Source organism: Clarias gariepinus, chromosome 24 (assembly GCF_024256425.1).
Source record: "Clarias gariepinus isolate MV-2021 ecotype Netherlands chromosome 24, CGAR_prim_01v2, whole genome shotgun sequence".
NCBI lineage: Eukaryota > Metazoa > Chordata > Actinopteri > Siluriformes > Clariidae > Clarias > Clarias gariepinus.
In genome coordinates, this window is record NC_071123.1 from 5,608,585 (window position 1) to 5,623,815 (window position 15,231).

Consider the following 15,231-nt stretch of genomic DNA (forward strand, 5'->3'; position numbering starts at 1 on the left):
CCACTTAACTCCCTCTTCTATCATTTTCGCGCTAAAATGACACGAGATTCCTACGTAACCACTAAAACTGTCCAATACGGTTGCATAAAAAAAGCAAGTAGGCGGGACTTACAGTTTACCTCCTGTGTTCTGATTGGTCCTTCTGATTAAATACCACGACGCAAACAGTTTGTGTTTTAACGTTCTGGTATCAGAAAGACGCAACGTCAGTCACTGTCAAATATCTAATGCTCCTATTGGACGAAAGCGTCTGACTCTCTTCGCTGATTGGTTAATCCTAACTCCGAAAGCTGGCAGATTTTCCAGCGCCACTAAGCGGCGTTTCGCATCGCGGTGGCTCGGTAGCGGCGGCGGGCGGGGAAGAGTTGGGCAACGACTGACCCTAATATTCAGCAAAAAAAAAAAGAAACATTGGATGAATCTCAGGGTTAGGGGTTGCCCGAGCTAGCCTCCTGTAGACCGCCGCGGCCGCTCGTTCCGTGTCAGTCCGTGGACAGCTCGTCTAATGTCGGATTTCAAGCTCGGGATTGTTCGCCTGGGCCGTGTGGCCGGGAAGGTGAGCCTCGGGACTGCCATGTGCGACGACAAGGGGAGGGTCACCATATACATCGGATAGACTAGTTTAAATCACATTTTTAAACGTCATCGTTCATTGAGGTTCCTGATTTATAACCGCTCAGCGCGTGCGATTGTGCTTTATAGATTTTACTTCAGACTTTCCGTTTAACGTAAGAAATTCGGAGTCGTTCTGGTGCGCGAGCCGCCTGTTTGTCGTGCTAGCAACAGTGCTAACCAGGCTAGCGTTTTAACAAGGTAAATATCAGTAAACACCTTAAACGTTTTAAAGCGGTTTGGAAAAAAACTGTATTCTTATGTTTGTAAAGGAACCGGCGTGCTATTAAAAAGCTTATGAGGGGTAAAGTTAATCAGGAACATTTGCGGCGTGACTTTAACCGGCATGTCGGCGGCGGGTGAGGAGTCTTGCATTAAAATTAGCCAGCTAGCTAAACAGCCCGCTTACTAACTCACTTATTCTGTTCATTAGACAAAGAAACGGGTAATAAGAAAATGTTAATTGTAAGCTTTAACCCGGTACGTTTTGTGTTGACGGCGTGTAGTGTGTTTAAATAACGGGAAACAGGTTTTGTTTGTGTGAACCAGCTTCCATGCAGCTGTAGAGCGCTGTGTCGGTCCAGTCCGTGTGCCAGGCCGCTTCATGGCGGAACACTAGAGGGCATCCGGTACACGCTGCTCACAGGCAAGGTGTGGGCCTGGGACCCATCTCCTGAGCATCAACCTAAAAAATTTAATGATAATAATAATAATAATAATAATAATAATTCTTAGTACATGTGGTGTCATAGCAGTGGAGTAGGGGGATGTGAAGGTTTTCAGGTTTATATATATGTGTGTGTATAAACACAGTATAGACAGTGTATATGTATGTATGTGTATATATATATATATATATATATATATATATACCTTGCAGTATATGTAATTTCTGTTTCTGAAGATCTCTAAAGGTACTCTTGTCTCGTAGATCTAGTGTTGTTTCAATTTGGTGCGTCTGAGATTACAGGATAATTAAGAAAGAATAGCAGAAACAGAAAACAGAGAAAATAAGACACGTATTTTAAAGCATTAAATCAGAATACATCAGCTCATCTTATAAGACAATAATCTGTAAACAGTCTGTACTTAGAATATTTTTTATTGAAGATTGTAAAACACATACATGCGTTCACACATTCACAGACTAACAGTCAAAAGTTTGGACACCATCTTACCTGATTTAATTTTTTTAATTTTTTATTTCTACATTATAAAATGTAAAATATGCAATAATCTCTTTTGAATAGTTAATATTGAGATGTGCTTCTGAAGAGCTCTAAAGGTCCTCTTGTCTTACTTGTTTACTTACGCTCTGTAAAACCTTTATAACGGCTCTAATCTGAGCTGCTGTTTGTTAATTGGGGATTTTTGAGAACCGCTAACTCTAAATGAACATCCCCTTTGAGGCAGAAGCAAGTTTTGGATTTGCTTTGCTGATATGGTCTTCATGAGAACCAGTTTTATCATGGTACTTGATGGGTTTTGCGAATGCACTTGATAATACTGTTCTTGCAAGAACTGTTCCAGAACAGCTGACCTTCATGTGTCTAAAAATAACAACTGGTTGTTGTTGTTCATGTTACTTTAATACATAATGCCGTTTGTAATAATTTCATATTTTTCAATCTCCATATTGTTCTAAAATGTAGAAATGCATCACAAAGCAACAAGCATTGAATGTTTGAAGGTGTGTCCATAATCATTCTGATTAGAGATACAGATTTGTTTACCGATCAGTGTTTGATAAGATGTGCGTTTACATGCTTGAAGTGTTAAATCAGAGTATAACAGCGCGAAGTGGTTCCATCTGCGGTGAAGTGGTGAAAATGTGAAGAAAAAACCTCCAACAATTAATAGATTTAATAGATGACACTTGCATCTTGTTCTTATACAATATTTTCTGTTTCTGCTGTTCTTTTTTTAATTAAGGTGCAATTTCGGACATCTGCAGTTTTTAAATGACAGGAGATCAACAATAAGAGAACCTTTAGATCTCTTTAAGAACGCTCACCATCTCTTCTGTAAATGCATCAAACGTTACCCGCATGTGGGGGCAAACAAACACAGATAGAATGTATTTATTCCAACAAGAAAGAGATGATCAGATCAAGTGTTCACATGGCTAATGTTTTCCTACCAAAAGGGTTATTAAGGGTTTACACCACTCTTCTGGTTCTGATTAAAAAGCCCTTGTAATCGGGTCAGACTGTTCTGATTAAGGTGTTTACATGGTGCAATTTTCTGATTATTAGTGGAATGCTTGGATCTATGATGTGCAAATGCAACTAGTGAGGGGCGTGTAGGGTGAAGTTTTTTATTTCCACCTTGCTTTGGTTAGAAATAGCCTTTTCATATCCCGGTCATGGCTTTGTTATAAAGTAGAAATGTGACATGAGGTCAGGTTTGTTGTGAAGTTTATTTTAGAATCAGAAGTGCTGAAAGATCCACTGAGTGATAACCATGATATTTTTAAACTAGGTTTCACAAAACAAGACGGTGGTTAAAGTAAGGTATTTATGAAATTTTTGCAGATCCAAACACCAAAGAGAAGTCATCAAAATAATAATTATAATAATTATTATTATTATTAATAATAATATATATATATTTTTAATAAATGCAGATTAGTATGTAGAATCTTATTGTCAAGTTATTAAATCACTGGATTTAGAGATTTCATTTCATATTTTTTTTCATGAGCAGATGGACGGAAATGCATCTCAGTCTGCATTTTGAGAACGGTGAGGTAGTCAGCTGATCATGCACCATAACGGCACTCTTCACGAGTGGCACGCCTACACTTCGATAAGGGAGGTGTTGATAGAAAGGAGAGCCGGTCTGGTCCCCATCTTATCACGTCTTTTGTTATGTTTGTTTTATACTGCATTACTTCTGCTGATAAAAGGCCAGCAGGAGTAAAAATGCAAGAAGTTTATTCAGGGACTTAAAATATATTAAAGTTATTTTTATTTTCTTCCACCGTACTCTTTATGACAGCGGGGTTCGTGGTGGTAGTTAAGGTGGCTAAAGCTCCAGGTTGTTGATTTGAGGATCTGGGTTTGAGCCTCGTTGTTGGTGGTTGCTACACACAAAACTACCCATCCACTGCATGCTGCCCTTGACGGGAGCAGCCCAAAGAAAGTTTGTACCTTTTATGAAAGCACTGTATAATTTAAACAACATATTCCAAATCATTTGTTGAAAAATAGCATTGTCTATTTCATGGAAACTTTTACACTGTAGATGTAAAATGCTTTCTATTATGTAAGCAGTATCTCATAGTTTTGTTAAAGTTACAAAGACATTTAGGTTAATACTGGAAATGTTATGCCGTTAATGGAGCAGTCATCGATACTGGAAAATGGTTGTTGATAATTGAACCCCAAATTCTTTGACGCTTGTTGCAGAGGCAGCGAGGCTATCACCTGGTTTAGCTGACTAACATTAACATAAAACATCATCGGATAGGCTGATTGGCTGGAAGAGAATTTCCCATTTACAAAGCCAGTGCTCTACATTTGATTTTAATTGTATTTTTTTTAAGTTTTTTTTTTTTTTTTAGCTCACGCACAGAATGGACACCTAGCGAATATGCTGTCATGATCTGCTAAGTTTGTCAAAATGTGTACTGGATTAGAATAGCTGACTCGAAATTAGGGGTTAAATAAGTTTGGATTAAATCTGTTAAATTTAAGGAAATATGTTGGATAACTCTAATGACCAAGTCATGGCTTTAGCATCCATTTATTAAAAAAAAAAAAAAGCCTAGTGGTCCTCAAAACACACTTTGAAAGGATTTTATTTGCTGTTGAGAGAAATTACTTTGTGCCAAAGAATGCTCTCAGTCATGTTTGTTTTTGTTTTTAGACAAAATACACCCTCATTGATGAGCAGGATATACCACTGGTGGAGAATTATGCCTTTGAGGTAAGAACATTCACAGCTTTAAAATGCTTTTTAAAAATGTTTTTCTCTAAGCACATTCTTGTGAACTGGAAACAAGTTGTATAAACTTTTATAATTGAATACTTAAAGTTTGTCAACACTTTTTTTTTTTTTTTTTATAATACCCGAGGAAATGATTAATTTTGAGAGCGTGTTTCAGCCAGTGATTTTGTTTTTATTTTTTCTTGTATTCAATTTTCTGCGATTCGTCCGGTGATTTCAGGCACGCATGGAGGTTGACGCTAATGGTAACGGAGCAAAGATCTTTGCATATGCCTTTGATATAAGCAAAGGGCGGTGGGCAGGTCGACCTCTGCATGAGTTGCTCTGGTGAGTGAAGCCTTCCCAACAGCCACCAAATCATATTATATAAGAGTTAAGACTTAAAGTTTTTGTGCTTTAATTGTGTGTGTGTGTGTGTGTACAGGGAGAAACACAGAGGCGGCATCGCTCCCAGTTTCCAAGTTGTCCACATAAACTCTGTCACGGTGGACAACCGTCTAGACAACTTGCGCCTGGTTCCTGTTGGCTGGACTCCCAAACCAGAGGAGCTGTCTAGCAAACAAAGGTAGATTTTACACAACTCGGTGCTTCTGGAGCCTCGATTTGCCGTATTAATTACATCATGCCTAATGCTGTTCTTGTATACATGTGATACCTCTACAGGGAGCAATCACTGTACTGGCTGGCCATCCAGCAGGTTCCAGCCGATCCGGTGGAGGAACAGTACCTCGAACTGGGCCGTACTCGTTACTACAACGCCAATGGAGAGCTAGTGGAGGAGGAGGAATGTTCCTGCACTTACTATGAGTGTCACTATCCCCCTTGCTCACTCATTGAAAGGAGGGTCAGTACTGTTGTGTGCATTATACAAATTATGTTAGGAAGTTTTACAAAAAGAATTTGAGGCCTTCAGTTTGATTTGATGACATCAATGGTTATTTCAAGCAGCTATATTTCTTACAGCAATGCTGTGATTTGTTGATTATTTTTAAACTTATTTGTTTATAAACTAATTTGTTCAAGTGTTCTCTCCTACCAAGTAATTATTTGGTTTTCCCAGACATTATATAGCCCCACACTCCAGTCCAGTAGGTGGCAGTACTGCACTAACTGTCTATAAATTCAAAAGAAGCAGCTTTTAATTGCTCGAGGGTAAAACAAAAGAAAGTACAATACGCGCCACCTCGCTGTAGACAGTGTTCATATCATTCACACAGATTCTCAACCCGAATTCCCAAAACAAGGGTCGTTTCCTGCAAAACGAGATGATTTGCTGGCGTAATGCAGGCACGGTTCTTGGTGGATCTTCACTGTTAAACACACACTCCTTTAACATTCCCCACAAATGGGCATCAGGCAGTGTAAGATCTGAGAAATGGGATATGTACGGAAAGGAATTGTTCTGCCATCTTTTTTAAATTCAATCTTTATTCAAGACCTCTTCCAAACGAGCCAAAATAATACTTAACTAAGAGTTAATAAACTAAGACCCATTTCCAGAAACAAATGCACAACACAACTTCCTTTTCACTACTGGGAACACGTGTTTGGAGTTATATCCCATTGACAAATGCAAATGCGCATCCAAGATGCATGAGTTTCAGTACTCTATTTTGGTGTATACGTATTTGCTGTAGCTGGAAGTTGCTTGTATTTTTTACCCTCCCAAAAGATGTGCTATATTTTTAAGGAAGTCCTCAATTTTAGAGCTGTTAATATTAATTAAACCTAAATGCTTTAAAAAAGTGTGAATAGATTCTGAATTGAAAACTGACCAATTCAATTAACTGAATAAATTAGCTTGATTTAATTTCATAATTGATTAAATTGTACAGTTTTGTTATCGACAAAACAGTTGGTATCCTTCCCATGTTGTCAAAAATCCACTTTTGTTCTGCTCTTATGACACAAACATGCTCATGAGATAATGCTGAAATCGAAAATATACTGTTTAAGATGTCTGGTAGTGGTGGGAAATTCAGCTAAACGCTTGTTTAACTAGTAATATAAAAATAGTAGTAGTAGTAATAATTATATTAATAATTTTATTTTTAAAAAGGTTACTTTTGTATCCAACAAAGTAGTGAAAATTGTCAAATGTGACTGGTGTATTTATTTTAATATATAGCTTCTTGCAAATGTGGTGCACATGTGGCTGTGGTTTTCTCACACTAAAAGACTGTTTATTTCTTCTACTCTTTTGCTGTAATAGTTTTCAGAAGGTTTAGTTACTTACCTTGAACGCAGCGCTTAAAACCTGGAAGTAGTATGCCCCCGCATTGAGTCTTAAATAAAACTACTTCAAACACATTTTAGCGTCAAAGTTCAGACTCAAACACCAGAATAAAAATATATATATTTGTAATTACATTATGAATTATTACTTTTAAATACACTGGCCATGTCTTTAGGTGCTTTTTTACTATGAGTAAATAAATTAACTGCAGTATGTATGAATTGGACTGTTGGATTATATAAATATGCTTAACTGTTAAACATGTTGATAAGACCCAGGATGAAAAGTGTAGAGTGTGTGCAGAGGGGGAAAACTGTTCTTTAACTTGCTCTGTTGCTTTGTGAGTGCATAGTGTTGCACTTTTCCCTGCCTTCAGTTTCAAGACACAGCAGATCTGCTGGCCTGCAGTAACGGCAGCAGCTGACACGAGCAAAGCCAAGTGTGACAGCATTTGGCCCAGATCTCTAACAAGTTGTCCAGATGTTTTTATGGAAATTTGGAAGAATGGCAACCAGTTATTTACTTAAAACAGGGACGTCCTGGGTGTCCTTTCTGGTTATTGGTCAATTTATTTTCACACTCCTCGGTAAAGCCTTATAATTGTTAACCTGCTTTTAGGTTGGTTATTCAATCAGCTGCATGACATTGTCAGAATTGACACATTTCATGTTTTGTATGATATGTTTCTGTTGAAGGTGCCAGATAATACTGCTTTTCAAAAAGTTAACATGGGTCTCAGGGGTGTCCAAGATACTGTATGTCTTGGCTAAAAAAACATTTACATCACATACTTAGGGTTCCCTGAAATTCCTTTCGTTCCCTTCCTGTTAGACTGTCTGTAGGGTTAAAGGTTAAAGAAAGAAGAGAACATGGGACAAGTTACCATGGGTCTCAATGCTTCCCCCAAAGTGTGTTAATGCTCCAGCTGAAACAAACTGCAGATGTTTGTCCCTTTATCACTCCTCCTTCAAACATGCTGTTTCAGTATCTATGTAAATGAGCTCTTGCCAAGGCACACTCTTGGAGGGGTATATGAGATCACGTTGAAGAGAATCTAATTGGCTAGTCTATGCCCAAATAGATACCAAAAACTAAACGGTGTACTCGCACTGGAGACCCATAAAGTTTGCTTAATTGTTATCTTTTAATTGCAAATAAGCTACTGTCTACCACATCTAGTTTTTCGTGTCCTTTTTTTTCCTTTTTCCCCTCTGCTTGGAATTATGTCATACCAGGTGAAAAACTTAAAGTACATGGAGAAGGGGGATAAAAGATTTAGTTTTTTTTGTCTACACACATCCTGGAGACCCATGTCCATATCCAAAAACTGATCAGAATTTTGCATAAAAGGTGCCCTTTAAAATTAAGTTGCTTATGTGGTTTCTGTACTGCATACAGCAATCTCAATTCCTATCACTAAATATTCCAACTTGAAGACACGGTATTTGTACAAATATTAAAAACAAAATGTGCATTGGAATTTCTTTTGTGCAGAAACTCTGAGACAGTGATGAAATAGATAAAAGTAGAATGAACATCTACAAGAATAAATAGCTTAAATCCTTCCACTATCAGACTATGGCAAAGTGCATTAATTATCTAATACTGTAGTGTATCGCAGTATGTTTTAAAGATGATCACGCGATGTCAAACTACCAATTTACGAATTGCACTTTGTCCTTAAGGTTTACTTGCACATTTAATGTCACAATTTTTTTTTTTGTTGCACTTTCTTTAATGATACATGAGCAGTGTTGGGGGACGTTACTTTTTAAAGTAACTAATTACATCACAAAATTACGGTCTTTAAAAGGTAATCAGTTAAGTTACAGTGTTCCTTTCTAATAAAAGTAACTAGTTAGAGTACTTTTCCATTGCAGAAAATGAAAACTCTTTTGTGATTCCTCATCAAGACCTTTATAATTATTGTACAAACACCCTGCGAAGTTTAGCCCATAATCTGACCTAACACGTTAGATTACTTGCTACATCAAAAAAGTAATTCAAGTGCTTTAACGTGTTATTTAAGTGAAGGATAGTAACTCGATCATACACCAGATATTTGTATACTGGTTAAAGCAGCAGGTCTCTGTATAATGGAGATAAAGACTTACAGATGTGACTAAAAGACAGCATGTCTGTCTCACACCTGTAAGTCTTTATCGCTGTCATACAGGGACCTGTATGTAGGGTTGTGGAGAGCTGTTGTACATGTTGCCTGTTTATATTGTATGCGTTTGTGTACTTATGCTTTGGTTATTTATTTTCCCAGCTGCGGGAGTTCAACATCTGTGGTCGCTGTCAGGTCGCACGCTACTGTGGCTCGCAGTGTCAGCAGAGGGATTGGCCGGCCCATAAGAAGCAGTGCCGCGAACGCAAGCGGGTCCTGGCCCTGGAGTCCGAGCCCGAGCGGTGATCCCCTGAACCCCCGTCACTCAAAAGTGGGGTCGGAGGGGGGACTGTGGGACGGGACTTGCAAAAACAACAATGTTAAAAAACAAAACAAAAAACAAATCTACTGACTGACTAACCGAATGGGTGATGTTGGTAGGTAAGGCAGGCCTGTTGAGTGCGGTGCTGAGGGGGAGGGGGGCATAAATTTTTTTATTTTTTTTCCCCTTCCCAAACATTTGGCATTTCCTTGGCTTGTTAGGGGGGGGATTTTTCTTTTTAGAGGGAGATCAATAAAAGGTTGCTGCTATGGATGTGTGTTTTGTGAAGAAAAACACCACGCCATCATGACTTCCTCTTCATGGACTGTCGAAGCTCACTCCTTCCTTCCATTCTCACGCCCGTCGTGAAGTGTTAGCCACTGGTCTCGAGGAACACGCCTGCTGTAGAAAGAGACGGAATAACGGACCTCTTCACTGTACTTTTCCTCTCCCAGTTGGACTTCCTGTGTGCGCATGAATGCGCGCACGCCCGCTTACCTGCCGTATTTTCCCCCTGGTGTGCAGCAAAGGACTGTGCAAGTTCACACTACCAGTATTGTGTGTGTCTAAATGCGCGTGTGCCATGCCATTATCGACTGAAGTAATAGATTTTTTTTTTCTCTATCCCGGGGCTGGGTGAATGAGCTGGGTAGGGAAGAGTCTTTATTGAATCTGGTGACTTCACTTTCTGTTCCTGTGACAAGATTCTGCAATTGCTCTCAGTGCTGCATTGAAAATCCCAGTCGCCTTCCATTAAATAATATTTGCGCTCCGTCACTAGCACTTGGAGTCAAGGAATATCCTAGGCTAAAAAAAAAAAAGCCTCCCACGTGCACAAAGTCGTCTAACGTATTCAACATCCAAGGTCATCTTTCTGCAAGTTGATGCTTGGGTTATTCGTTTGTCAATCCTTTTTGTCCTGTGTAACATCTGTAACTTTTCTCTCATTTTTGTGTTTTGTATAAACCTGAACCTTTTTTTTTAAAAAAACTAAACAAAACAAAAAAATGCAAAGGCATACATGCACACATGATTAAAGTGTGTCTTCCTCTTCAGTGTAAGGCACCTTTACCGAACTCTAACGTGATGCGCACGGACATGCACACACATCTTGCATGTATTGCAGGTATACATGCTATTTGTCGACAGTTGTGTACCAATGTGTTTATTTATCCAGATAGGGTTGAACACTGTGCACTGAATATCCTCACTTTCATCTTTTGTCATGTGGGTGGGGAGATTACAGAATGATTGAGTTTGGGACAGGTTTTTTTTCTTTTTTTTCTTTTTTAATTTTATTGAATATAAGAATTACAATACGCTTTAAAATATGTAAAATAAATTAATCTACATGAGGGGGTGTAATGTTCGCGATATCCGACTATTGTGACTGTAAAATAAATAAAGTACGATGTGCGAAAAGTATGTTTACACCACGGAGGTGACTCCAAATGGGTGCTGTTTTTACTGAACGTATACACATTGATTTAAATAAAAGCATATACTGTGCAAAAGTCTTAGACACATGCAAATATACCTTTCAAAAAAGTAAAAATAGAATTGCTACAAGCCCAAAAAACATTAATTAATGAACCATTTGTTGTGATGACGCTTTAAGGATCCTTTAGTCTTGGGTACAGTTTGTGTAGTTTTCCAAGAAAGTACTTATGTTATTAATAAGTTTGACTGTTATACCTGCTTCTGTTTTGCATGTAAACCCAGCAGCTTGCAGTTATTAATTTTTCTGTCTGAAAAGGGGTTGATTATAATATGCTGTTTTCTTTTCTGGCAGACAAATATTTTTCTGTAACATTTAATTTGAGGTTTGTATGCTAATGCTTGGAAATCACACATTAGAATTTTAGTTGATTATTATATTTTTTTTTTAAGGTTTAAAAAGCCTAAGACATTTGCACAGTATGTAAAAATATAATATACATGCACACACTACTTTTTTTTTTTGTGTTATCCTAATTCAGGTTTTTAAAAGAAATTTAAGAAATGACTGGAAAAAAGAGCTGGAAGGTATTTAACCTTATCTGATTGGTTTCCTTTACATTTAGAAGTCAGCACGTCTGGCAACGAAACGCACACAAAAGGCAACAAAAATAAGTGTTGCCTTGAAAAAGAAGTTTAAAATTTTCACTAATGATTTCAATCCACTGTCTGAGAGTGGACTCTCTGAGAATGCGTGACTGAAATCTGATGCACCGATGCATGTCCATAGATTTACAGTCATTATTCTCCCTGGTCACTTTGCATTATGTTCTTTTAAAAAATAATTAAGTGAATGGTGTGGAAATGATGGCCATACAAATTTACCTTTGATAACTTGAAACATAGCCGTGTGCCAGAAAGCTTCAGCTTTGTTCAGGATTAATTTTTGTTTTGTTTTGTTTTTTTGACCCAATTGTGTTTTTGGGGGATGTTTTGGCCAACAAAATAATCATCAATGTTAATAAAGAAAATATGAGAAATGTCTGGAAACTGAAGAAATAGTTAAAGTACACCGAGTAAAATTCTTCAGCAAGAGATGAATCATTTACAGTACAAGTAATTCAACTGCATGACTCAAAGCAAGCCGTTACAAAGAAAAAAAATGCAGGTAGTGTTTAAAACAATTTCCACCAGGTTATTTTATGTAATTTTTATTATTTTTTTTCTCCCCAATTTGGTCAAGACCTATTCCTAACCACACCCATATGGTACCGTACAACAGCTCCTACTGTTGTACCCTTTTTATAGTTTCCTAGGCCATGGGTCACTGTTGCATCATCAGTATTCGAACTTGGGATTTTTTTTTATGTCCCACTTGTGAGATATAATGAGATATTTTGGTGAACGTGTGCATGGCATCAAAATCTAACATGTGGCTAAACATGTTGACATTTTTCAAAATTTACTGGAAAGGCTTTCATGAAGATTGAAAGCTCTTGAAGCAGCAAACATCGATCAGCTTCATGTAAATGTCTGTGGATTTCAATTGGGTACAACGTGATTGATTTAAATAACGACATTATTGTGGATGAGTGCATGTGCATATAATGTATACAGGCTTTCACTTTTTCATACATGGAAAAAGTTGTGTCCAATCAATTCAGTTCGATTTTATTTATATAGCACTTTTAGCAGCGGTCATTGTTGCGAAGCAGCTTTGCAAAGTGATCAGCATTTTGTAAACCTATGATGCTTTGGGTTACAAATTGCTATAGGAGCTTTATGTACTCTATAATGTGCCTTCATCTCTTAGATTAAAATGTGTTTTAAATGACAATGTAAACATAAAAAAAAGGCCATAATGATCAAATGAATAAATAATTAAATTAAACTCTAAATTGAGTCTGTTCGTGATAATAATTTAGATGCAAACTCATTTCTTCTGGAAGAGATTTAATTTCTTCAGTGCTGACCTTTTGCATTAATCCAGTCTTTCTATCAACCTGACAGTAAAATATCAAATGTACTTCCAGTGACAAAATTCAACCTTTATTGAAAGAAAAAAAAGGTTTATTTATTAGGAGTAATTCATCTGTGCAGCTTGATCATAAATTATGAAAGTTATCTCTTTCTGCAGTATAACTTGTAAATGCTTTCAAGACACTGAATTGATTGATTTTGTGATCGTATCATCTGACCTGAGGCCATATGTCTTGGACACTCGAGTAAAGAGAGGGGCAGAGCTGTCAACTGATCACCATCTGGTGGTGAGTTGGGTCAGGTGCCAGGAGAAGCCACTGGACAGACCTGGTAAGCCCAAATGGGTAGTGCGGGTGAATTGGGAACGTCTAGGGGATGCCCCTGTGCAAGGTTCTGGGTGCCTCAAGGGGCGGTAACTCTCGAACAGCGTGGTGGACACCTGTGGTTAGAGAAGCTGTCTGACTGAAAAAGGAGTCCTTCAGGGATATGTTATCACGGGGGACCCTAGAAGCAGTTGCAAGGTACCGGCGGGCTCGAAGGACAGCAGCCGCAGCGGTATCAGAGGCAATGCAGTGCGTGTGGGAGGAGCTCGAAGAATCCATGGAGAAGGACTTTCGAGCAGCACCAAGGTGCTTCTGGAAAACCATCCTGCACCTCAGGAGGGGGAAACGGGGAACCACCTAAGTTGTGTACAGCAAGGATGGGACACCGCTGACCTCGACTGAGGAGGTAATCAGGCGGTGAAAAGAGCACTTTGAGGAACTTCTGAACCCAACTAATTCACCCTCTGTTGCAGAGACAGAGCTGGAGAATGATGGGGGTCGGTGTTGATCTCCCTGGGCGAGGTCACTGAGGTAGTCAAACAACTCCACGGTGGCAAAGCTCCGGGAATTGACAAGATCCGTCCGAAAATGCTGAAGGCTCTGGGTGTTGGGGGACTGTCTTGGTTGACACACCTCTTCAACATTGAGTGGAAATCCGGGACAGTGCCTAAGAAGTGGCAGACTGGGGTGGTGGTTACCCTTTTTAAAACGGGGTACCAAAGGGTGTGTGCCAATTATAGGGGCATTACACTACTCAGCCTCCCTGGGAAAGTGTACCCTAAGGTGCTGTAAAGGAGGGTTCAGCCGATTGTCGAACCACGGATTGAAGAGGAACAATGTGGATTCCGTCCTGGTCCAGTTCCGTTACTGGAACTGCTACCTCCGTGACCCGACTTTGGATAAGCGGTTGAAGATGGATGGATGGATGCAAGTTAGTCTTAAATTGCCTTTGACCAGGCACATAGGATCTGTTGGGGGACGCAGGGTTGATAAACAAATCTTTCTGAGTGTGGTGTGTGTGCTGATTCCACTCTGTAGCTACCCATATTTCTGTGATGATGTTTAAGAGGGGGGCTTCATGAATGGACTATGGAGGTCAACGTCTGCTGATGTTTTACTGAATGTTGTTGGAACTGTGGCATCACTGGCATTGTTTACACAACTTAAAAAGCATCACACTGATTTACCGTTTAGAAATGAGTACCTGCATGTTGTTTTTCTGGTTCATTTAAAGGATTGGAAAAGAAAAACTAAGGTTCTATAACCTGCTCAAGTCTGGCATTAAATCTTCCTTAGGTTCATAATTTTTGAATTGCTATAAAACCGGTTGCGACACAGTGACCTAGTGGTTAGCACTGTTCCCTTGCACCTCCAGGTTCCGGGTTCGATTCCCACCTCTGGTCCAGGTGCATGGAGTTTGCGCGTTCTCTCTGAGCTCGGTTGGGTTTTTAAATGAAGGCATGTGAAAGCTTGTTGACAGATGGATAAGGAGATTATGTTGAAAAATTTTCTAAAATTTATTAAAATAAATTCTACAGGAATAAATGATCAGAGTGCGGATAATTTATGACTCACCCTTGTATGGTAATTTTATGCAGGTCTGTCTATGTTTTATCTTCATTTTACGTATTTAGTTGCTGCAGCAATTTTAGAATTCCCTTCAGGGATCAATAAATCATATAATAAAAAACTGTTCATGTTATTGTAAATAACTGGTTAAACAAATAAATAAATTATTATATATAAAAAAAAAATGGCCTGTTGAAAAAAACATGTATAAGTTAAATAAATGAATGAAATGAACAACATGGCATTCTTTAATGTTTCAATCATTAAATTGGTATAGGGACACAATTAAGGATGATGTGCTGTTAGAGAAAATAACAATAAATCGTGATGGGGTGCATTTATTTTCTCTAACTTAAAATATTTGAATATAATATTATACATGTTTATAACAAGCCATGACTTTTCTCTTTGAGAAATCCTTAGGTTTGGTTGCTGACTTGGACACTAATGCACAATTAAGCAGCACCAAAGAAAGTTCAGATATGAGTATGGTTCTATCCGAGCACCACACTGAGCTGCATTGTGGCTGTAATAAAAACATCTCTACACCGTATACAGGGCCATGCAAAAGTATTCAGAGGAAACCCACCAAGGGTTAGGGTTACAGAGAAGGGCATGTGAAAGCAGACATGCAGACTCCATGCACATGGCTTGGAAGGAGGTCAGGATTGTACGGGGGACATGGCAATAA

At 38.5% G+C, this 15,231-nt stretch overlaps 1 protein-coding gene across 1 annotated transcript; it reads left to right on the forward strand.

The window, feature by feature from the left end:
- The first annotated feature begins 302 nt into the window (after window positions 1-302).
- zmynd19 (zinc finger, MYND-type containing 19) lies at window positions 303-10,656 on the forward strand. Its single transcript, XM_053484709.1, has 6 exons — window positions 303-556; window positions 4,483-4,542; window positions 4,784-4,890; window positions 4,988-5,128; window positions 5,227-5,407; window positions 9,072-10,656. Exons 1-6 carry the CDS (start codon window positions 506-508, stop codon window positions 9,213-9,215), a joined length of 684 nt encoding a protein of 227 aa, XP_053340684.1. The 5' UTR covers window positions 303-505; the 3' UTR covers window positions 9,216-10,656.
- The last annotated feature ends 4,575 nt before the right edge of the window (window positions 10,657-15,231 follow it).